Source organism: Plectropomus leopardus, chromosome 8 (assembly GCF_008729295.1).
Source record: "Plectropomus leopardus isolate mb chromosome 8, YSFRI_Pleo_2.0, whole genome shotgun sequence".
Lineage (NCBI taxonomy): Eukaryota > Metazoa > Chordata > Actinopteri > Perciformes > Serranidae > Plectropomus > Plectropomus leopardus.
Window position 1 is genome coordinate 32,925,113 of NC_056470.1, and position 25,471 is coordinate 32,950,583.

Sequence of the window (25,471 nt, forward strand, 5' to 3'; positions counted from 1 at the left end):
TAGGGTCCTACTTTAGCTGGAGGAACCCAAATGTACAAATCAGCAACCTTTTATTAATTATGAGAGGATATTTTTAAACTCTAGAGGGCAGTAAGATCCTTAAACATAGTCACAACATCTGACAGACACACAGCTGCACACGGTTTTACATGAAGCACGATTGTTTTTTGTTTGGTTTTTTTATTAAAGGGGTGCTCTGGTGACGTGGTATTCCACTTCTATACAGTTGTTGGTCTTGTGAGATACAAATTAAAACAAATAAAAGGTTGACATTTGTGCAGCAGAGTAGAGATATCCAGACTTTTATTAGTCCCTCATGTTGGTAAAAACTTTTCCAAACCTTCAGTTTGAAATACAGAGATAACCCTGATGACATCACTATAACGCCATCAGGGTTATTTCTCCTGAAGCCTCCTGCAGACAGTGAGATTTTTCAGTCTTATAGGTTTAGTGCAACTATATCTGCAACTTTGGTACGACATCAGATTTGACGTATGCAGACTGTACGATGACATCGCCTACTTAATTGCAGGCTAAGACCTTCGTCCATTGACGTCAATACGCATGAACAAAACATCGTTGCCATGTCATCCATCTACACCAGTGTAGTGGTAAGAGCAAAATGCAAAAAATAATAATAATTGAGCTCTCACTACAGTTGCATTTTTGTCCTCAAAAAAGTCAAAAAAAAGAGGAGGAAGAGGAGAATGTGGGCGTGCCTGAAGAAAAGAAGCCAACTTGGCCAATTTTGCACGAAGAACAAGTATTTATTAGCATCTACTAGCATTTAGCAGAGTCCCACTGATCAGTTCATCATTTTGTGCTGTATTTCTGTTTGTTGGTTGGTTGGTTACATTTTTTCCATGCTATGAGGACAGCACTGTCTCTCATATACTGTAGCCTACACACCTTTTTATCTGTGTGAAAAGCTCTTTTGTACCCTTTGGCTAAATCTGACACATTTGCATTATACTGATGTTTTTTTTAAATGTATGCTTCACCCCACAAGTAAATAAATTAATACAGTAAAATAAAAGGAACATCCCTTATTAAGACAAAACAAGCACAGGTTTTTGGTCTTGACTCTCTCGTGCACTTTGTTTGGTCACTGAGAACATTTTATGACAATATCATAAAAATAATCTGAAATAATTATAAGTTTCGGCCGATATCATCTTTGAAATGTGGACATTTTTGCGTCTTCGCTCACATCATGCTTACAGTATACACAGACCAGTAGGTGGATTGTATTGTGTTTGACAGATGTATCACTGGCTTCATCTCATGCTCAATGCACAGAAAAGAATCTCCAAGAATAGCAAACCACCCTAGATAGAGAAGTAGGACATGTGGTGGTGTGATTCTACAAAGGATCATGCTTCCTCCTTAATTTTCTGCAAGGCCTCCATTTCATACACGCATGGACAAATGGGATATTCTATGCCGTTACCTTGGAAACAGGCATGTATCTGGTCCCTGTGTTGCGAAGCAGGAGAAAATGATCCTTTATGTGCCTAGTAATGGCAGAAAAGCAGCATGACTCTAATGTGCTCTAATGTGTAATCTCTGTTTCACTGCTGCTGGTGACTGCAGAGGGCATAAAGCCTCAAACTGCAGCAGTAAAACACAGTAACCTGTTCTTAAGCTGCTGATGATTCAGAGGGACCAAAGCTTCAGCAGTGACTGTGCACAAGTCTTGGTTTTTGTTGTCAGGTTAGACAACTGATTTAGTGCCACACTTCATCATCTTCATCACTATTAATGTCATTCTGGCAGAACGATTGAGCACGCTTCTTCTTAGAAATATCCATGATTTATTCCAGATGATTCTGTTGTGATTAGAGCTGCATATTCAGCAGCTTCTGAAAAAAGCTTAGCCCTCCTGTTGTATTGCAGGTCAAATTGACCCGTTTCAAAGTTTAAAAGTACAGGAAAAATATTTTTAAATAATTTTTGGAGCATGAAACCACACACACATGAACACACAAACACTTCTTGTTGAGGTTTCCTGTTGTAAAAATTGTAAACACTTGATAGTTTTAAGATGTAAATTTGAATTTAAACAATAATAATAATATTAATAGATTTTATTTATATATGCACTTTACATTTAAAACAAACTCTCAAAGTGCTACATGATGAAATTATTAGCATAAAAAAACGGATAAAAAACAACCAAAATAACAGAAACAAACAAAAAAACAATCAAATCAAAGCATATTTAAAAGTCATAAATAGGAACATAAAAGCAAGAAGAGCAACCAGCGAGAAGTCATTTAGAGGTCATAGGTTTTGCTAAAAAGGAGCTTTTTCAGTCCCTTTTGTCCATTTTGTCTAACGAGTGTACAGAAAAAAAATGGTTGAAAATTGTTTTTTTTTTTTATGAAAAACAAGTGAATTCTGTGAACCATGATCTGTAAGAGGTGAGAAACTTGGTTACACCTTTCTTAAGAAAACTGATATTAATTGAGCAAAAGATAATGTTTATGGAGAAAATTGATATTCTGCTTTCAGATGGTTGCACATGCACCACGCCAGTTTGATCTGGGAACATTACTGCTGCTGAATATAACAGGAGGGTTAAGAGAAAACTTGGGGTTTTAATGCCTCCACAACAGGAATAGCCATGGCCGACAGCATTATTTTTTGTGTTATCCAGTCCAAAGTCTATCACATTCTTGTGATTGTGGTATCACAAGAACATTTTAAGGGAATTTCTCTTAGTTTAGCACAAACATCTACTTTGACTCATCGATTAAGTGACTAGTTTTTTGTGGTCATAGGTCAAAGCTCAAGGTCAACGTGACCGTTTTAAAATTTAATTAACTTTTTATTGAAATTTATTGATGTTTAGGAGTACAAACACAGAGAAAATAAGGGGTAGCAGAGGACAATATATACATATGTGACTTTACACAGAGGATTACGACATTTAGTAGAGAAAAAAAATCCATATATGTAAAAATAAAGAATAAAACAAGGGAAGAGTCAAATAAAAACAAGAGCTATTTAAAAAATAAATAATAAAAAAAACAGAGGTGGAGCTGCAAGAGGAACCTAGTGAGCTAAACATGGATGTATTTGTGCATGTGAGTAGACATTTTGTTCTGCAGCATAAAATACATCAGTAAACCCAATTTTTTAACTTTCAAGGTGTTAAAAAAGGCGCTTGCTAATAAGTGGCTAAATAGGACAACAGTGTTTATTGTGGATGTTAGACGTTATCACAGCGACACAGAAACTCATTAAACCCACTCGCCCGCCTGTACAGCTTTACAGCAACACTCGCACTCGGTTGTGACGTTTAAGTTGTGCGACCACAATACAGTTCATTTATAGCCAAACAATAGCTGTTTGCTTCTGGAGATTTAATTTATGCATCAAAACACAAAAAAGTGGTGTTCATCCGTGAACATTATCATGCTGAACAAAACATGTAAGTCCCATAAACATGTGTACGTCACAGAGCTTATTTTTGGCGATAATAGAAAATCTCATTCAAAAATCCCATCAGGTTTTGGATGAGGGAACCAGTGCGATGCTAACTTCAGGGTTAGCCTACAAAAATGTCCCTTCACCACTAAACCATAGACTGTATGTAAAGATGGACGACATCAAAGTATCTTTCTGCAGTACAGGTCATAAAGCCCGCCCCTCAGTGTTAGTGAATGGGACATGGACCAAATTAAAAACTCAAAGTACATGCCAAATGCATTTTTTCAAAAGGTGGATTTTGACACTGAAGGTAGTTCTCATCACCCTGATGTTTGTACAGGTGTTTGCTTTATGATAAGTTCGGTTTTAATGAGTTATTAAATTATACAAAAGGGGGATTTTTTTCACCATGATTGACAGCTGTGACAGCCAATCCGTGTGCTTGCATTCAATACAGCTGCTCGCGACCGGTCGGACAAATATCACTACTGCGCAGACTCCGGCTTTCAATGACATCAACATTGCAAGATGGCGGCAGCTGTGAGCGGGCTATTTTAGCTTCACTGAAGCTCAGCGCGGGTAAGTGAGGGTCCCTCATCCCTCTTCATATACAGTCTATGGATAACTGAGACTAGGATCATGTTGCCCGAATGTTGTGAGAGTTTTTAAACATATATTTTTAGATAATTTTACTGTTTTTACATGTGTACCCCTTTTTACCTTAATCCATGAAGATTTTTTACCCTGTTTCGGATTTTCTGTTCTGTTTATTTCACAAATTTAAGGTAACACATGCTGAGTAATGGATACAGAAATGGTTTTGCAGGCAAAGTATCAGTCAAACTGCTCAGGTCTCCTGCAGGGATCCAATGGGAACAGGCATTGCAGTTTTACATGTAACAGCCTAAAAGTTTAAAATTTGGTCTCTCTAACTGTGAATTTCATTTTCCTGCCGATACAGTCTCTCCTCTGGCAGCTGATGTGTTGATGTGTTAGTGTCAGTAAGTTTTTGTTTTAGATTTATTTATATTACTTTGCAGCATGGATGACAATAACAGCCTGTTAATAGTCCACCACTTTGGTCCTGGCTGAAATATTTGAACAACAATTGGATAGACTGCTTTAAATTCAGTCTCAATACTTTGAACTTTCCCTATCCCCAGCACTCGTTTGACATTTTAGGGTTTCAAAAAAATGCCCATTGGATGGATTGCCATGAACTTTGCAACAAGATATCCACAGTGCCAAGAGGAAGAATCCTGATGACTTTGGTGATCCCCTTCCCTTCAGCCAGCACCACCCGTGAGTCAAAAATTTCAATTATTCAGTCAAAAAATTTCATAGATGTTCATGGTTCCCAGGCAAAGTATCTCACGGTCTTCTGTTTTCTCGTGCCACTATTTTTGTTGACATTTGTGGCTTTGAATGAAATGTCCCAACAACTGTTAGATTGCCATGACATTTGGTTCAGACATAAATTCCCCCCTTAAGACAAACTTTAATTACTTTGATGATCCTTAAATTTTATGTTAGTACCATCATCAGGTCAGGATTTATTGTGTTGAATACTTTATTTAGCCAAATACCTACAAAACTGTCAACATTCCCATCACCCTGCATGTGTACTTTGTGTTTAGTGCTAATTAGCAAATGTTAGCACGCTAATACATTAAAATTAGATGGTGAACATGGTAAAAATTACACCTGCTAAACTTTAGCATGTTAGCATGGTCATATGCTGGCATGAGCGTTAAAAAAATACTCCATTACAAAATAAAAGTCCTGCATTCAAAATCCTAATAGTGTAAATATACAGAGGTATTATTGGCTAAATGTACATGTAGAAATACTCATAATGCAAAGTTTATTTTATGACATCTATCATTATTATTATTTATTTATTAGTTATTTATAAGTGTTACATGAGATTTAAGCATGCAACATAAATTCTAACCACTTTAAAACTGTCGCTAAGTTTCTGTGTAGCATCTTTTACAAGTTGATCAATTTTTTAAATGTAAAATATTATTCTGTAGAGTCACTAGAAACTTTTGCTCTTAAATAGAAGTAGTGAAGGAAAAAGTAAATTTTTTCCAACATAAAGTGCAGTGGAAGAATAATAACATAATTTAAAGTACAGGAACTTCAAAGTTGCACTTTAAGCATAGTACTATATCAAATGTACTCATTTACATGCGATTAACAGCAGCAGGAATTAATATCAAAGAAATAAAACACCCAACAACCGTCTTTATATTAATATATGTTTAATTCTTCTCCATTTTTATTATCATTATGTTTTATTTTCATATTTGCAAATCTTACAGGTCCTTTGTGCATGGACCTATCATCACGGCACACACATTGGCACAACAAGATTGTTCAGAAATAGATAAATTCTAATCACACTTTAATAGCACACAATTTCATGACTTTTGCAAGGACTTGGGAAAGACATAACAATAACAAATTTGATCTTTTTTTTTCTCTACTGAAATCAGAATTTGTCGTATGATGTGCCAAAAATAAAACATAATAGTAACATGGACATTCTCAATTCTCAAATAAACAAAGCATAAATAAAAAATGAACTTAAAAACATGAGATATAACCATAAAGATGTGCAGCAGTTGAATAGAGCTCTGATGAGTGTGATGAGTTTTGCCATAAAGGTGCCTTTAAAGCACAACACTTCTCCCTAACATGAAATAAAATAATCTCTGTCTTTAAATAAGAAACTGCTGACAATATAAAAATACATGGCATTGTACTGTAGTTCATTAAATAAACCAACAATTCATATATAAAATATTATATTGACGTGTATAAAAATATGCCTTACAACTTTTTGAAAAGGGTAACAGCCGTAAGCTTTTTGTCTGCCACTTCAGAACACACAGTCGACCACAAAATTCCAACATATGTACAAACAATCAACTAATAAGCAGTCAGAACGCCATTTTGACAAATAAAATGAACAGAAGCATTCATATTCGTAAGACTATTTTTTCTGACTTGACATTTATATAGTAAGATTCAAGCAGTACTTGATGGAAACACAAAAATAAATTAATAGAAAAAGAAATATTCTGTCAATTAGGTACGTTGATATCAGTGTATCTTTGGAGAGAGGGAGAGAGGACGGTGAGGGAGACACGTTTTTCAAACATTTGTGTCACATCACCTGCGTAACAGTATTTCAGCCCACTGAGATCAGAACAAACACAGGCAGTGTCAGCTATCCTAAAGTAAAAAGGAAACTCAAAATCTACCAGAAAGCCAGGACAAGAGCCAGGGAATATAGAGATCATTCGGAGTAATACCGCTTGGATCACTGAGGCAGTTCACGGAGCATTAATGTGAGCATGCAGCATGTCACCGGACGACGCAGAGGACGTTGCTGCAACTGTTGAACATTCAGGCAGATGTTATTGTCGCTGCTGCTGGACTGTGAGAGTGTGTGTGTCTTGCTTCTAGAGAGGGACATGAACGTTAACTGGTGTGTGTTTTCCATAGGAAGTGGTTTATCCCTGCTACCTCCTGTCCAGGCAGTGTCTAGCACATGCTAAAGCCACCCCCTCTCCCTGCGCTCCTGCTCCTCCACCACCTCCTCCTCCTCCTCCACCACCTTCTCCTCTTCCTCCAGGCTCAGAGCAATAGGACACACTCATCCCTCACTCCCCATCGCATGGTAAAGTACCATCTTCGCTGGCACGTGAGGGCACGGGCGTGCCGAGTTCATCCACGCACCAGCAGTGGCCACGCTGCATGCCCTTGGAGGAGCGGCACTGTGTGAGATTAAAAGACAGAGAGAGGGAGATTTTTGAAAGGGGACGGAGGGCGGAGATTGAGTGGGAAAAAGGTGGCGAGAGAGAGAGAGGAGAGAGAAAATGATATGTCATCATAGCGCAGATTCTCTGAGCTCACAGCTGAGAGGCTCAGAGCGAGAAGTGTCAGTTATTCTCAGCCCCTTATGGTCACAGGCAAATCTCTGGATGCACCGCACAGAGAGCTGCAGTGGAGTGCAGCTCTACAGTACGGTGACACCGCAGCAAAGACACATTTTCACACCACATGAGAGCCAATAAAGTGTTTCATGATGCTTCAGGTGACACTCTACCTGCTTTTTCCTGTAGAAGCCACGAGTGTCACAGTTGGGTATATAGATGTCACGGTCAGACTGGAAGATTGTCAGCTCCAGACCCCTCAGGACACTATTGAGCAGCTTGCGGCAGGGTGCCTGAAAACAGCAACGCAGAATGACTTCAAACATCACCAGAGGCGAAGAGGGAGGACCTGTGTTCATCTAAAGAGTGGCAGAGGCAAGCTGCTATCCCCCCTCAGGTGATCATGTTGGCAGAAATCCTCTTTGATCACAACACATGTCGATGTGAATCACAAAGGATTCGCTACAGTGATGCAGCATCAGAGCCAGAAGCAGGGGAAATGTATATTTATATCAGATGTCACATATTGTATAACATTATATAACCATATTGTTACACAATGCTTTGGCTTTTCAGGTCACTGGATGGTTTGAAGTGACTGTGCGATTTTGTGTCACTTCAATAGTGCCATCTTGATCAATTATGTGGCTATTGTTGCTCCCCAGATCACAACAACACATATTAGTTCAAATGCTGCAGCTCGCAAAGTGAGAAATCTGTGGCGGCAGCGGCCGACTTGAAACTTTCCTGATTCACATCATGCTCAATTAGTTCTGCCGCATAGCAGCACACACATCATGCACCATAATGCATGGCTTCAGGGCAGTGTGTGTGTGTGTGTGTACATGCCACTGCAACACCCCAAACAGCAGAGGATCTGTGGTAATAACTCTCTATGATACAATGCAGCTCGATGTTCAACCCACTCCATCACATATGATGTGCATTAAGGCCATCTTGTTATATAAAATGCGTTACACATGTATGATTTTTCATCATGTAGGTGATGCTCCATCAGCATCACTCATCAAAGACTGTAAAATAAGAGCATGAACTTACTTTTTCAATGTCACCACTGTGTGAGGGATGGGGACCTGAGAGGAAACGACATACCGGCATGAGAATGTGACATAAAACCGTTGTAGCCGTTAACATCAAACCACATCCAATGTCACATTTTGCAATATAAGCTGCATATATAATAATATTTAAACTATCTTTGCTTTTTTTTGCACAAGACATAACTGAGCAGGCACTCAGATGAGATCTATCCGGGGTAGTCATTCAACTAGAGACCTAATTTCCATCAGTATGTTTCCTTCTCCAGATAGTTAATCGCAGTATCTCAGTTTGAACAGTAGATGGAGATCACTGCAATAAAAAGCAGCTTGATCAGGATGTAGGTAACACTGACAGTTTCACATTCATTCTAAAATCTCTACACTTGTAGGACAGATCATTGTCATGCAGCCTCTCATTCAAATGGTTGAAATATATGACACTTTGCAAATCACATAAATGCACGAATCGTCACTTAGACACTGTTGCACCAGCCAGAGACTGAATTAAAGGTCTTTGTTTTATGTGATTTGCCGTCATTTCTGATTAACAAATCAAAATCTGTTACATTATAATGACAAATGACATTTTTATCACAGTGACTCCAGAGGCACTGCTGAGCAGAACTGGATGCTTGAGGTCTGCAAATTTCATCTGTGTTGCACAAATGCATCCAGGCTTAAATGTCACACACTAATTGGCCTTTCTTTTTGTTGGTGAGTGACACAGCATCACATGCAATTCGCAGCACAGTAAATACAATTATTTCTGGTGCAAATGCACATGTCTCGCCTACCTGCAGTATCCATGCAGTGTGCATCTGAAGGTGCATGCATGTGCGTGTGCATACGTGATTCCATGCACGTGTGCGTGTGTGTGTGTATAAAGTGTCTTACCTGTGGGGTGGGGCCTCTCAGTGGGACTAGTCCTGCTGTGCTTGGCACAAATGCCCCTTCCCTGCAACAGAGCCTGAAGGGGGCTGTGCTCCCTTGGTGGGGGCACACAGCGGAGCCCCTTGGCACAGCTCAGAGTGTACACACCACAGGGCTCTCCCTGGGCCAACACTGACGTGCTGCCGGCAACATTATGGTCCCTGGGGGGCCGACCTGCCCCCAGTGGATCCCTGCAGGAGGGACAGACCTTGAAGGGGCCCAAGCGGCTTGCCCCGGTCCATGATCCGCAGTGAGCAATCAGCAACAAAACAACGGTTGTTAAGTTAGAAAGGATAGGCATTTTCTGTCCAGGTCTCAGGTTCTCCACTCTGTCCCTCTCTGTCAGTTAAATGTGGCTGATGCTATTTCTGGATGTATATTTCTCCCTCACTCTCTCCCTTTCTCTCCCCTTTCCTCAGTCTTCTTCCCGTTTCTATACAGTAGCTTTCCTTGGTGCTTTGCCGGTTGAGTCCCCTGCAGTGCCAGAGGAGACAAATGGAGATCGAGAGAGACACAGCAAAGCACCAGCTTTTAAAGATCTGAAAGGCGGTGATAGAGAGTGAGTGAGAGAGGGAGAGAGAGAGAGAGAGCACAGTTATGACACCTTCAGGGGCTGGGACTCAGAGAGAGAGAGAGGGAGAGAGAGAGAGAATAAGAGGGAGGTGGCAGGGAGGGAGAGAGCAAGTGGGGGGTGGATTATGTTCCTTTCAGAAATTATCAAAATCTCTCCACCCTTTCCTGTTATATACTAACACATACATCCAGCTCTTCCACTCATGCTCAACATTGCTAAGGCTCAAACAGCTTTTTTTGCACTTTCTTTCCAGTGTCAGAGACCTTTCTGGAATAACATTTGCCATGGTAACAAATACAAATGTATACGTGCCTCCATCAGCCTCACCACTGCAATGCCATTTGCTACAATAAATGCACAGCTGTGTGATTTCTCCGGCTCGGATCCTGTGGAGAATATTTCCTGGACAAACGTGTAGTGCTACAGCTGAATCTTTTGGGCTCAGTTGCAGAGCCACATATCAAAGTTTAGAGAGTGTTGAATTGATGAGTTGCATGCAAATATAAATCAAACTGGAACGAAATGAAGTCTCCTGAATGTACTTCAAAAATGTCAGTTACCAAACTGGGCTGTCGCTTTAGGAAACAATTGAAACTCTACATGATATTCAAGTTGTTCTGATTTACTTTACATGTCATTTTATGTGAAATGGATATTTTTTGCACAGTTTCCGGGTTGTTCTGATTGACTCTAGGTACTGCTCACTTGGTTTTTATCTAAAACGAGTACTGTTCATATAATTTTTCTAGTGATTTTCTTGTTGTTGAGCTATACGTCATTGTACTTTACAATGGGGCTATGTGTATATGTGTTGATGTTTATATTTATCTGTATATAAATATTTTTGCTATTTCATCCTCTTCTTTTTTTCTTGTCATCACAGGTTTAATCCACATTGTGTTAAAAAATGTTTTGTCTTAATTTGTACTTATGAATGGGAGCCTGCTGGGGACCAGGTGACTTGACAGGTGATCTGTCAGGTGACTCGGTGTGGTTAGTATTTGAAGGGGTGTGTCTTCATTTTTAACTTGTCTGATGAAAAGCAAATTAGCTCCACACGTCACTCTGGCGGTAACTGTATTAAATATTTATGGAAGCATAATCTAGTGTGCAGAAATTGTTGGGTTTTTTTGTTTGTTTTTTTCTCTTGTATTATTTCTTGTCCAGCACTTTTTGTTGTTGTTGTTGTTGTTGTTGTTGTCTGGATGTGCTTTTGTGAACTTTTTTGTGCAACTGAAACTGTGCCTCAGCATAATCAAATCACCTCTGAGTCAGATTTGTAATGCGTTACCTCTGAAGTCTAATCCAGTCTTTAATAAGCACCTCAAGTTCTAGATTACATTTCATCAGCTCTCAGATATTAACTGACTTCATGCACATGTTTAGGGCACTGAAGGATTTGGGCAGCGGTGGGGGACTGGAGTCACATGACTTGACTCGATCAGACTTCAGTTGCAATTTTGATCAACATCACTTTTCTTGTGATGGACAAATAGATTTATTGTTTGATTTTCTTTCAGAAACATGGGACAAAAGGCAATGAGCAACTTGGTAAGAAATGTCTGGAAAATTTCAAGAAATAAGTAGATTTAGATTTATTTTGTTTAAGCTAATGAAAAAATATCTAAGGAAAAATAGAAACAATCTAGAGTAAAAAATATTTGTAATGACCATAATTACCTATTTAAAATTATATTATATAATTATTATAATTTTAAGCACGTTTTCCGGGTCATTTCCTTGTTTGTTTGTTCTGTTGTTATAACAGGTTGTTTTTTTATTATTTGTTGCTAATTTTCTTGTACTTTTCACTAATTTTTTGTTAATGTTTGGGTCAGTTGTTCTTAAGTTGCTCATTACTGTCTTCCCATATTTTTGAAAGAAATCAAGCCGTTTGTTTTCAAATAAACCTCTTTTATGTCAGCTCTCAGTGAGATCTAGTGAGAAAAAGTACCTGTAAATCTACAGAAGTGTCTTCTTATACAACAACAATCACTTTTAAGGCGTCTGCAATTCTTTTTGTGCAAAATATGTTATTTTTATACTTTTAAAAGAGAGTAAAGCACCACATGATAACATGGCAAGAATATGTATTAAAAGAGAAAATGAAAGCAAAGCCACAGATCTGCACACAAAGATCATCAGTAGAGTTTTGAGGAATTCCTCTCTTATCTGGAGTCTCATTGTCTCCTGTGTTATCTGACATTGCAGCGCTGCCATGGGCGCTCTGTGGACAGATGCAACATGAACATGATACCAAACTAGATATACCGTCTTGCATTTGTATGCCTCCGTGCACCAGTCAAGTTGCACTTACAGTTTACATCCATGTCTGCGAAAACATGGATGCTTCACATGCAGAAGATCTCCACGTGGACGTTTGTGCCGAATTTGAAGAAACTCCCTCAAGGCCATCTTCAGATATTTTGTTCATGAAAATGACACAATGCATGGTCACAGTGACCTTGACCTGTAAACAAGTTCTAATCAGCTCATTGTTGCATCCAAGTGACTATTTGTGCCAAATTTGAATAAATTCCCTCAAGGTGTTCTTGAGATGTCACTTTTACAAAAATGAGATGAATGTAAGGTCATGTTGATCTTGACCTTTGACCACCAACATCTAATCAGCTCATCCTGGAGTCTACTCTAACATTTGTGCCAAATTTGAAGTAGTTCTCCAAAGGTCTTCTTGACATTTTGTGTTCACAAGAATAAGACAGACAAGGTCACAATGACCCTCAGCTTTGACCTTCGACCACCAAAATCTAATCAGTCTACCCTTGAGTGCAAGTGGATGTTTGTGCTTAATTTGAAGAATTTTCCTCAATGCCTTTTTGAGATATTGCATTCATAACAATGGGTACATTTGGACAGACGGACAGCCTGAAAACATGATGCCTCTGGTCACAGCTGGCATAAAAAAGAACAACAGCATAGTTTGAATATTTATCCAACAATGCTGACTTTAAAATAAGCAGGACATTAGTGTACAGACACAGAAAATGCTGTGTTGCCTGGCTCTGGGTCAGATTTGCTCCTGCAGTAGTAGTACAGACATACCAGAGCACACACAGACATACCCACCAGCCTGCACTTCCCACTGGAATTCGGGGCCACATGAAGCCAAAATCTGCTTTGCCATCAGCAGCCTGTTGTTCTGATTAATCCTGGCGAGGAGGACAGAAATCACCTGCCGTCTTGTGTTCCCATCAACTCGCGAGCCGGTCTGTTTCCACATATGAGCAGATGTTCCAAGACACACGTCAGACCAACGGGGGCTCTCTTTTCCACAATGCTCACGAGTTGTTCATTTTTCCTCCTCCAGCCACAGTTTGTTCCTCCTTTCCGCCTCCCCGGCTCGATTCTGTACCAGCTGGCTCAGGAGGTCTCTCTGCCACCACTTCAACATAGCAACAAAACTCCTCACAAAATCCTGTAATGGGACGCTGCTCTGGTTAGTAGTATCCCCCTGACCTTCCGTTAAGATGTCAATATTTCAGTTTAAGATCATGAAACCAGTGGTGCAATGTAAATAATTACATTTATTCATACAATTTTAAGTTACTTTGCCAATAAACGGCAGTTCCTATCACGTGAAGATGCTGAAAAACATATTAATGCTTTTATTTCAAATAGATTAAATTATTGCAACCCCGTTCTAAACAGTCAATCAAAAAAATCATATTTTTTTTAACCAAAACAGGGAAGAGGGAGCGTATTACACCAGGTTTAGTGAAACTCCACTTTCTCCCAATATCTTTTAGAGGAGAGTTTAAGGTTCTTTTGAGAAATTGGGCAGCACTATGCTCCAAAAGTCTGGAGTACCCGTCCAAAAGCTAGAGATGAAGACTCTCCATGACAGCTGAAAACCTGTTTATTTAGTCTGGCTTTTAATGAACATAATTCTTCTTATTATTATTATTTAATTTTAATTCTCTAATTGTTATTATTCTTACTGGTCTCTGTACTTTTTACCTTCACTTTTATATTTTGCTTGTCTTCTTCTGTCTTTTTAAGGCAAGGCAGCTTTATTTGTTGGCACATTTCATACAACCAGGCAGTTAAACGTGCTTGTATGAAAAGTACTCTATAAATAAAGTGCATTGTTATTATCATTATTACTTGTACTTTCTTGAATATTTCCACTTCATGCCATGCCACTGTAGCAAATACTATACTATTTACTCCAAAATATTTATTTGACAGCGTCAGATTATTAATACAAAATATAAAGCAGTTAATACATTTTTATTTTTATTTTTATTTTATTTTATTTTAGGTCAAGCTCCCAAACACTACTTTGAGGTGATTTGAGTATAGTTTTGGCTAATACGTGTGTACTTTTACTTTGATAAATGGATTTGACACTCAAACACACACGCACGCACGCGCGCGCGCACACACACACACACACACACACACACACACACACACACACACACACACACACACGATACGAGAGACATGATTGGCTGAATAATAGTCACTGTCTCTCAAAACTCGATGCGATTGGCTGTTTCAGTAACGAGGGCGTGACGTCACTGGGAAGCGCCGAACTCTAGTTTCCAAAGTTTTGATGAGGAGCTATGGACAGCCGATGGACAAGAAGTGAGTTTCCGTCATTTTAGACCTCTAAATAACAGGTAAGCGATTGACTAATCGATAATGACACCTATAATAAAGCACTGTGTCGCGCTCCACCTTTTAGGAACAGTCGTCTTCTTTGCTAAACACCGAACCTCAGAGCAGAGAAGCTATCCCGTTAGCCGCTAATGGTGCTAACCGTGTTTAGCTTTGCGAGTAATTAACCCCTCGTCACCAGCTGGTGAAAACAAATTAATTTTTTTTAAAAAACGTCATTAAGTCAACACAAAGCTGTAAACAGTCTCTAGTTTAAACGGCAGCAGTTAACTGTCGGGACACTCATGCTAGCGTAAGTAATTAAGTTAGCATTGTCGTTAGCACGGTTGCTAGCTTGCAGAGCTTGACAGCGACAAATGTAAACATTGGCACGCCCACCTCCCCCTTGTTGCGGCAGTTTAACGTCTTTTGTGTTAATATTTAGTCGATATTCAATATTTGTTCGGCTTTGTGGCACCAGTACCGTGAAGTCAGTGCCTACAAAGTATGAAGTGACTTATTGTGTACTAGAAGGCTCCATGATAATCAGCAAATAATTTGACATATGGAAGATGGCCCCTTAATAAAGTCACTTTGATAATGTTTTTGCTTTATCTGACTATCGTTTTAAAGCTTGGGAAAGATGGAGAAAAGTCTCCTATAACTGAATTTATCAGACCGATCATTATGAAAGTTATCGGATTTTGAACTGGATTAACATACACTGTTTGGAAGTGATGCATTAAGATTAGTTCTATTTTATTTTGTCTGAGTCTGAATTTTGAGCTTAAGGGGCTGTGTTGGTATGGATGTATGTATGTATACATGTATACATATTTGGTCAATATATATTTTGTTGTGTCTTACTTCCTGGAGTATTTTATCTGGAGGTGGTTCATGTTTACTTGATGATGTTGTCATACTGTGATATCTGATGCTGGCTGGATGCATCTGCGTTTTATTTTGAGCACTGATACAAAGCAAAAAAGTGTCAGCATGGCATGAACTTTTACCTAATAAAACCTCAGGGAGCTATTTTTCTTCATTCATGATTTATTTAAATGATGACTTTAGAAGAATCAGGACGGAACCAGGACACTTGAAATTTGATATTTGTTTGGAAAAGTAATAGTTTTTAATCATGTTTTACCTTAAGAACCTGCTAATGTATTAAAGGCATTTCACCTTTTTCTTTCTGAAGGTGTGCTTTGTTTCCTTCATATTTTTTTTTTATAGATTTGTTAATGCCCTTCAGCTTTTTGTGCTATTAATTTTAAGAAACTCTCCTGATTTTGGCTTTTTACAGAAAAAAAGTTGCTGGGAATTTGCTGTATGTGATGTTGAAAGTTGAAAACAAAATTCATTTAAACAAGGTTTTGTGTTATATTTCAAATTCTAAATACTGAGCAATTTTCCTTTTTTTGTAAATGTATATCAGTATCAGTTCCAAATATTGGTTATCAGTCTCATAACCTGCTAATAATCATTATCGGCCCTGAGAAGACAATATCGGTATACCCCTATTACAAAGGATACAACTGTTGATATTTTGAATCTGCCTCATTGCCATCATTGTGGCCACATGTTGATATTGATCCGAGAGGACTGCACGAGAGTATGAACTGTTGCATAGAAAAATCAGGAGCAAATGCTTAATGGGATCTGGGCAGTTGGTACATAATATGTAATTCACTTTGCTCTGAGCTGTTTTTTTCTTCTCTCAGGCAGCAAACATCCAGGACAGCAAACATTACATGGCATGCAGAACTTGTGGTAATGTGCAATTTTCCCCCCATTTTCTCCATTCAGATGGATGACATCAACGTCCTACACCACAGATGCCTCTTAAATCTGAGGCGTCGAATGAGAGATATTGGGGATGGCCGCCCAGCACAGGAACGATATATGAGGTTACAGAAGGATGGAGACACACTCAGGTCAGTCTGTTATTAAACTGAAGTGCGGCTAAAATGTGGCTTTGTTGATTTAGGTTTATCTCAAAAGATGCTTCTCTGTTACTTTGTGTTGGTTTCTCTGCCAGCCCATTGGCTGCCTTCTTATAAAAACTGACAAAATTTGTGTGTGCTATAGAGTGCCACAGGAAAGAGTCCAAAAACCTGAAAATCTGTTAGCATATCAACACCTTTTTTCCCTCGTCACAAAGTCAGTGGGTTTTTTTTTAATAGGTTTTTGGTCAGAAGCCTGAAATTAGGCCTGTGTGACACAGGCTTGAAAGACTTTAATATTTTGTTCTGCAACATAAAATATGTTAAATATTTATAATAGTATATAAAATAGTAAATAACCCACTGTGAACTTTGAAGCTTTTATGTGTCTCAAAAAAGACGATTGGTAACAGCTGGCTAAATGAGACTACAGACACAGCTTTACAGTGTTGGTGACATAGTTCGTTTCTAGCCTAACATTAGCTTTGTACTGTATAGAAGTGGATCAAGAGACAAACCGGCCTCTCTCTCTCTCTCTCTCTCTCTCTCAAACTCGGACTGAAATCACATCAAATGGTAAAACTAGGCAGCGCTAATAAAAAAAAAAATCAAGATTAATCTCGTTTTACTGCCTCTTTAGCTGTAAAAGCGAGAGTTTGTGAACAGGAAGTAACTGCTGAAATGCTTCCTGCAGAAACTGAAAAATAGCCTTTTTCCTAAAGCTGTGACATTATTGAACTCGGACGTCTCCCCTGACTAACAAGACTGAGGAGTGGCCACTACTGGGCGTGTGAGATACTCACATTCAGTTTCGCCTTCTGTTAATCCACTGAGTCAAACCTGTCTACTGCACCCTTACTGCCCTTTGGTGCTGCTGATATTTGTGCACTGTCAATATTTAGTTTAATATTGATTTTAGATTTAAATGTTTATTATTTATCATTACTTACATTTTGTGTCCTAATCTAAATTTAATTTTCTTCTACCTAGTATGCACCCCTGGTGCTGGCAAACCAAAATTCTTTCACTGAGTTGCCTATTTGTCACTGCAGTTGTTTTAAGAAACATGTTTCCACTTACCGTTTAATAGTAATACGAGATTGTTTCTTGCCGGCTGGCCACCGTTGTATCACACATCCAAGTTTGCTTATGTCACCCACTAGTGGGAGTGTTTATTGGTCCGGTGCGGCGTAGTTAATTCTAGTAATTGTAGGTTTTCTACCTCTTGAGCAAGAGCGTCCTTTTTCAGTTTTCTCTGGTCAATTTTAAAAGTATTTGTGTCTTTCTACTGAATAGACGGCTTAGTTTTATTAAAAGGCCATCTTTATAGCAGTGAAATACGTCTTATACATATCTCCCTATAATCATCTGACTAAAGACTAGCTCTAAATCAACCATCATTGGCCTGTAATTGTTAGTATTAAGTAGATATTTTAGTCATATTTCTGGTACATGTGATTCGTGTCTGGACAGTCTTTTGCTGAAAACACGGGGTTTGTCTTCGAGATGTGTTTCTGATTGTGCATACTGCAGTTGGACCTATTCGAAGTTACCTATTGTTAACCTGTAATTTCTTCTCTTTAGTTACCAAGGGAACTCTGAAGAGGTGGGTTGCTATGTGGCTGGCCATCCTCTGTCAAAGGGAAATTGCTACTTTGAGGTAAGGCTCATTGATAGTGATGCAGTAAGCCACAGCTGACATTGTTACTGTAACTGATTATTTTGACCGTCAGATTTATCTGTGCACCTTTAGTTCAACCTCTATCTCTGTCCACTTTTTTTTTGGATATGTGGTTATCATTAGAAAATAAGTAGACCGTTTGTCCTTTGCACAATCATTCATTTTGAAATGCTGGGTGGGGGATTATTCACAATATGATAGGCTTACCACCACATACCATCATCTCCGTGTGTGCCCAAGATTGCTTTACCATCCGGCCAGCAATTTTATCCCTCTGGAATCTCATTGCTGACAATTTTCTCAACTTCATATTAAATTCGGAGTGCCCCCCTACAGTCCCAGTTCACCAGTGCAAAACCACTACCTCAAAAATGTCCGAGCTGCATTGGAATGAGGGATAGGGTGTGGGTTAGGTGGTATCTTTGAGATTAGTCTGACACACAGTGGGGTTTTTTCAGCAGGCGGACTGGCAGCAGGAGAAACTATTGGACATTTATTTAGCGAATCCGTATGAGGTCGTTCTAATGGTTCTCATACATACAGAAGAGTGCGAAGAAAAAAGTATCTTGGTGATGTAGCACAGGAAAGTTCAGGCATAAATTAGGTGCAGAGGGCTGCAGTGTTTTATTTATGAGTCAGCTTGTTTGTTGATGTCAGAGCGGGCCTTGTGACGTGTGGTTAAGAGACGGCAGGTGAGGCAGACGTACTTCCTCGTCTGGGTTTTCAGGCGTCAGGGGGAAACATTAGGCTATACATTACACTGTGAACCTACGTCATTCTGCCGAGCTGCAAATAGACCCAGACAGGACCGTGCAGCATCAGCTTAAATGATTTACTTCTCCCACTATTCTTTTTAGATTGTCTTGCTTTTTCAGATGAGAAGCACCACTTTAGACATAAAGTATTGTGCAAAAGTCTTAGGCCCCCTTAAACTTTGTTATTTTAGCATGGTTGTAATGATCATACACATTAATTTCTCAATTTTCTATTCACAAAAATAAAACCACAACATGCAGGAAATATGAATACAGTATTAAAAACGAAAACATTTTAGAATAAAACGGCTTCAACACGCTAAAGCTGTAAGTATTTGGTGAACCTCCCTTTACACTTCTCTTGAGCTCTCTTGGGCCGACAGTATGAGATTTGCAATGCTAATCATCTGGTGTGTTTACACCTGGTTGCATCAGGGTCAATATTAATTGAGCTACCTTTTGTTATGGTTATTTATCTATCCATATATACACACACACACACACACACACACACACACACACACACACACATGTATAGGGGCTGATTTTGCTGATTGTTTGCATCAGCCATTCATTTTAATGATTGCTGATAAAATTAACTAAAAAGAGGTGTCAGCATGAGAGGAACTTTTACTTTGTAAAATCCCAGGGAGCTATTTTTTATTACTATTTTCACTTGACTTTAGAGAAAGTTTCACTTTTGATTAAACAACAAAACCTGGTTGCATTTTAGACATGTCCAAAGCTCAATATTTATTGCGCTACTTTTTGTTATGGTTGTACGATACCATGTTTCACACCAAATATCACCATTTGTTTTTAGTTTTTGGGGGGGTGTGATGAATTCTACATGTTCTCTGTGTTCTGTGTTTGTATAATCAAAAGACAGAGAAATATATGTATGCAACTTTGCTAAAACAACAAATATATGGTGGCCTAAGACTTTTGCACAGTGCTGTATGTTGAAACATTTCAAACTGCTTTGACGTTACTTATCGTGGCTCTGAGGTGTCCCAGATTTGTGCCAGATGTGACATTTCTATTAAATGTGAAGTCAAACTCTCAGCTGACCTCCCGATCACTCCCTCTCCTCCCTACCAAAAATCTCAACGATAACAACGCTTATATTTAAATGAGAATCACATTTGGAGTGCGATAGATCTCTCTGACATTTAAACAAGTGGATTTTAGTGTGGTCATTACCCAGAGTTTTATGCTACATTATTCTCCACCGCGTGACGCACATGGTGTCAGTTTTCCAGATATCTCAAAAAATTTGGGAGCGTTTATTCTGATAAAGGTCAGGCTCCTGTCGATGTATGCGTCACTGCAATCCTCGTGTTTCTCCCCGTTCTGCTCTCACAAGGAATCCATCTCCCCTCCGTCACTGCCGTCTTCTTCAAGCCCAGTTGAACATCTGCAGCATTCCACTTGTTTTAATAGAAAAAAAATTCATATCAGCATAACTTAACGGCTCATCGCTGAGCACATTCACACTCTGTCCTCAATGCACATGTTTTTGTAACTTTTATTCCTATCACAACGGTATTTTGACGGTTTATGTGTGGAAGTGATGGCCTGCCAGGGCCAAGAGTTTAGTTCTCTAACAAAGCAGGGGTGTCGAGTATTATCCAAACTGGAAATGAGTCGGACCTGGAATTTTCTGTCAGAGAAACCCAAGAAGTTTGGTTTTCACATGCATGCAGGAGCAGCGATTTGGGGATCTGGGCTGAAGAGGGAGGTAGAGAATGAAGGAGGCAGATAAGTGGGGAAAGGGGGGAAAAGACATGCAAGAAAAGATGGAGAGGGAGAAAATTTAGACGGGTGAGAATTGACTCGGAGAGGTCACAGACACCGGAAGGGAACAAATGCAGAGTCACACCGGATGGGGCTGTTTTGTTGTGTTTGCCTGCGTTACCTTTCACCTAATTTGGCTCTGTAGTGTGTGTCATTTTGCTCTGATTGGACTTAACTAGCAGGATGGCATGATGTCAGAGAGCAAGAGGTTGATCATGAATGACAGATGTGCCGGAATAACAATTTCATGCTGTGATTATTATGACCAAAAATGTCACGGTAATTGATATGATCACAATAATCATCAAACTTTCCTGGAATTACTTCACACCGTGATTGACTTGGATTTAATTAAACTTAACAAACTGAACCCTTACTTTCAATTTAAAATTCTATACAAAATCTTTTAGGTTAGAGGGTATTATAGCAAATAGACAGGGAACAATTAGGGAATATGAAAGTAAAAGGAATACATTAAAGCCATGTTAAGAAGACTGATGATCATGATGACTGTGTTTTTGTGAGTTTTTGTCCTAAATAATGTATTTTTTAGTTTTATTTAGTTTTTTTACTCCTTTAGTGGCATCCGTATGTTGATGGTTTATGATGTGTTGGTAATGTGGCGCATCCTGTGTGTATCGTTTTAATGTTATGAATTATATTGAGACCTCTGGGGTGTAAGAACATTACAGTAACTCAGTATATTTACATGCACAGTTTAGTCGAGCTACAGTTACAGCTCGATTAAGCCATTTAACTGGACAGCTGTCCTTGTCCCAGTATACAAGCACAGGGGGAGAATCGATTTATTGACAGAAGTCCATTTTCACCACAGCAGGTGGAGATATGCCTCCTTTGAGCAGTCAACCTATATCATTTAGACAGTCTATGATATAGCTTGAATCATGACTATATGGTAGAAAACAGCTGCTTCACGTACATATTATCAAACGACACTGAGCAACTCTGCCTTCATTGATTAGTTTTAAGCCACCTTAAAAAGTCAATATCAGTTTAAGGGTAGCCTACGCTATATTTAGAATATTTTCACAATTTACCTTGCTGTATTAAAACCCCTACTGACGGGGATTTGAAGCCGTTATATCAAAAACACCAGACTCCATGAGAAAAATTTTACTTCACTGAGGTGCTGATCTACTGCCGCCTCCATCAGTGGCTGTGTAAGGTAAAAAGGAGCAAATATTCAATTAAAGTGTACAATAAAAATGATATTGATTTTTTTAAGAGACTTAAGTATGTTTTTGCTGTGGCATCGTCCACAGCAGTGTATTGCTTAGCTGCTGTGCCGGAGTTTTTAAAAGGAGGGGGGTGGCTTTTTAATTTAAACAAATGTAAAATACTGCCTTTTCAGGTTGTATGTCCCTCACCTAAGTCAAAATTAAAAACACAAATCCCTCTTCGGTGCTTGCTTTTCAAAAACAAAAAAAGCCTGACCCGTTTTGCAGCACCCCTTCCCCCCTCATAAGTGACGAGCAGTCCCTATCTGTAAACATAGGGAGACCGGCGTGCAGACAAGGAGCATGTGCAGATAACTTTGTCCAGTTAACCTCCGGCTGAGGTGTTCACATGACGGAATAGCTCGACTTTAAATCACATCGTCTGGGTGTGTTAGTCCGATTTCAGTTGGACTAACATGTTTACATTCATTTCAAAAGTCCAGTTTTTGTCCGTCTAACACAATATTTTTGACTTTTTTTCGACGTCATGTAAACATGCTGAGTGTTTCCTGTCAGATATTATTTGATGGTAGTTAAAAAGGCAAAAGGTAAGAACATCATGGTGAGAGACAGAGGCTAAATTGAATTGTTTTATGTGAACAGGGCCTACTGATATTTGTGTTATCACAGTAATAGAAATAGTTGGCAGTACGTAGTTAAACCGGTGTATCTGCACATTTATAATCTGGACAGCTGTACCTCCTGTGCAGGTAGTTGGACTCTGGGAATATTGGAGAGCTACATGAACCAGACAGACTGAGGGCTAAGGGAGGCAGAGATTAACTAGGGGGCGTCTTTTCCTGAGTCTAGGTTTTTATTGAAGCTGAAGTTTCTCACAATTTAAGACTTGTGTTTTAATTTCCACTCTCTGCTCTAAATTCATGCTGGGTTTTTTTTTTTGAAACATATTTTCATTTAGGTCACATAAGTGAGGCCTGCTCCAAGTGTGGCAGTTGGTAAAATAAGTTAATTGGTGCCACAGTTGTAGTTAAAGCGCTGTCTGTGTGTGTCTGTCTGTGTGTGTATGTATGTGTGTAGGTGACAATAGTGGACACAGGGGTGAGGGGGACCATTGCTGTGGGCCTGGTGCCGAAATTCTACAGGCTGGACCACCAGCCTGGCTGGCTGCCATACTCTGTAGCTTACCACGCTGACAACGGCAAGTAAGTCAAACCACAGTCATCTATTCACTACCGTACAGCTATGGTTTCTTGCATGGTTTCTTGCATGGTTTGAGAAAATGGATTGTGGCCTGTTGGGGCTGCATCCACACATAACTACATCATTCATTCCCCATATGATTCTCCTCAGCTCTTACTTTGCATTTTTCACTGGCATAAATCTTTAGGTCATAAATATATAGTGGCAGAAAAGAAAAAAATAGCAAACAGTGAAACATGCCTATAACAGTTTATGAGAGGTCAAGGTGACCTCTTGGAATAGCTTGCTTTGTCTGGCCAATAGTCCAAAACCCAAAAAACCTGGAGAAAGCAGCAAATCCTCATAATGGAGGAGCTGGAACCTGCGAGTGTTTTGCATTTTTGTCTGATAAATGATTTGTATGTTATTGATTTCGAAAACACAGCACGCAGGATGTCGACCAAATACAGTTATTGCTGTCTACCTAGAGAGCACTCTGTCAAAAGCAAATCATTTCAGTTACAAAAAAAGTAATGATTAAATGGTTATTTTTTCGCAGTAACAAGCATTATCCCTCAATTCTTCCAAGGTTATACAACGGCAACCCGGTGGGACAGCAGTTTGGGCCAAAATGTGCTCGTGGTGACCGCATCGGCTGTGGAATACACTCAGAAAATATTGAAGCAGGCTTTACAACAGTATTTTTCACCAAAAATGGTAAAGAGGTAGGTGCTTTTAATCACAATGACATCCACAGTGCCTTATTTGCATGAGCTGAACTGTCTGTGCTGTTCCTTGTGTTTCACCCATTGTTTCCCTCGTCTTTGCAGGTCGGTTCAGTGGAGGTTCCCGTGTCGGCAGAGGGGCTGTTCCCCGCCGTAGGGATGCACTCCATGGGGGAGGAGGTGAAGGTCGACCTGCAGGCGGAGTGGTTGCTGGAGGAAGATGATAGTATGATGATGGTGGACAGCCATGAAGATGACTGGGGGCGACTTTACGACGTCCGGGTTAGCGGCACGGTAAGAAGTAGTACAAATCTTGTTTTCTTTATGGTGAAACAACATTTTGGGAACATTTTAGTTACGTTCAGAACGGGCATGATGGTCCTGTTTGATTTCTAGTCTAATTTAACACAAAGATGGTGAGTATTCGATTACGTGACCATGTTTCTCTAAGTAGCCACATTAGAGACGTTTTCAATGACTCATGTGAGCTGGCTGATGGCTTGGTAGGGTTCCAGGTGAGACCATTAGCTCACCTGGTAGAGCGGACGCCCCTCATACAGAGGCTGTGTCCTTGCTGCAGGTCAGCAGCTGCATTCTCCCCTTTCCCATTTGATCTTCCCTATCTAATAAAAAAAAAAAAAAAAATTAAGAAATAAGCAGAAAAAAATGACTGCCATTATTTTGGTAATCATGATTTGTATCATCAGCTAAATTAAACCAGACAGTGGTCAAACCTCTACTGAAGTCCACTTTTATTGACTCTTTGTGACTTTGGTACCAAAGGAGTACTCCTTTGATACCTTTTTTCTTATGGGATACCCATCATCTGATGGAAACATTCAGTTGCTTAAAATGCTACCAAAGTCCACAAGAGTGTCCTGCCCTTCTTGGGTCTTGGTCTCGGCCCTTTAAATTCTTGGTCTTGTCTCGGTCTCGGCACTCTGTGGTCTTAGTCAAATCTTGGTATTGGTTAGTATGGTCTTGACTACAACATTAGCAAGTTGTTATTCCTAACCTGACACGTTACGGGGGCACAGTTTGACGTAGTTGTGTAAGTTGTGTATTAAATGTAAGCAACTGAAATGGAAGGCAGATTATTGAAATATAGTGCGAGCATTTTCTGTCACGGCCTCTGTTGGCCCCTTAAGCAGCGAGACTATAAAACATGAAAAATAATAATTGCATTAGCAGAGACCAAAGTGAGTTGCTGACTCTCTCCTGACCAGTAGCAAAACAGACAAAGTATTCATTAATATCAGACAGAAAAAAAACATTGCCCATTTTTCGGGCTGTACCATTTAAGGTTAAGCCAACATATATAATCTATGTAATTTTCTCAGTACACTAAATGAGTAGTCTGGTAATCACTTAAGCACAGAAATGTTGAACATAATGGTGTGACATATGAGTGTTTATTTGCGTTCCTTATTTTGTGCATCACATACATTTAGTTTGTTTTTCTAACATATGCCTTATAAATGGGACAGATTACAGTGCGGCTTTTCTGTTGCTTGTAAGTCTGCGTGGTTGTTGCCAGCTCTCAGTGTTTGTTTTTTGGTCTTACAAGATCCTTCAACTGCCTGTTCTTTAGCAAATCCCTCTTTGTTGACAACTGTACT

General features: G+C 39.3%; 2 protein-coding genes across 4 annotated transcripts in view; one reads left to right on the top strand and one right to left on the bottom strand.

Moving 5' to 3' along the window:
* Positions 1-5,712: 5,712 nt before the first annotated feature.
* On the bottom strand, positions 5,713-9,917 carry igfbp6b (insulin-like growth factor binding protein 6b). The gene is made up of 4 exons (XM_042491874.1): positions 9,338-9,917; positions 8,442-8,476; positions 7,556-7,675; positions 5,713-7,223 (listed from the first exon to the last, which is right to left on the bottom strand). The coding sequence occupies exons 1-4, from the start codon at positions 9,672-9,674 to the stop codon at positions 7,110-7,112; spliced, it is 606 nt and encodes a 201-aa protein (XP_042347808.1). The 5' UTR covers positions 9,675-9,917; the 3' UTR covers positions 5,713-7,109.
* A 4,585-nt stretch (positions 9,918-14,502) lies between these two features.
* spryd3 (SPRY domain containing 3) overlaps positions 14,503-25,471 on the top strand; it is a 65,364-nt gene continuing 54,395 nt past the window's right edge. For 2 of the 3 annotated variants that reach the window (XM_042491815.1, XM_042491817.1), the window contains exons 1-6: positions 14,503-14,593; positions 16,380-16,507; positions 18,101-18,176; positions 23,026-23,150; positions 23,717-23,852; positions 23,958-24,146. In XM_042491815.1, the coding sequence (XP_042347749.1) occupies positions 16,380-16,507; positions 18,101-18,176; positions 23,026-23,150; positions 23,717-23,852; positions 23,958-24,146 (654 nt within the window). In that variant the 5' untranslated portion in view covers positions 14,503-14,593. The remainder of the gene's footprint in view (positions 14,594-16,379; positions 16,508-18,100; positions 18,177-23,025; positions 23,151-23,716; positions 23,853-23,957; positions 24,147-25,471) is intronic. The other variant, XM_042491816.1, reaches the window with a different exon arrangement.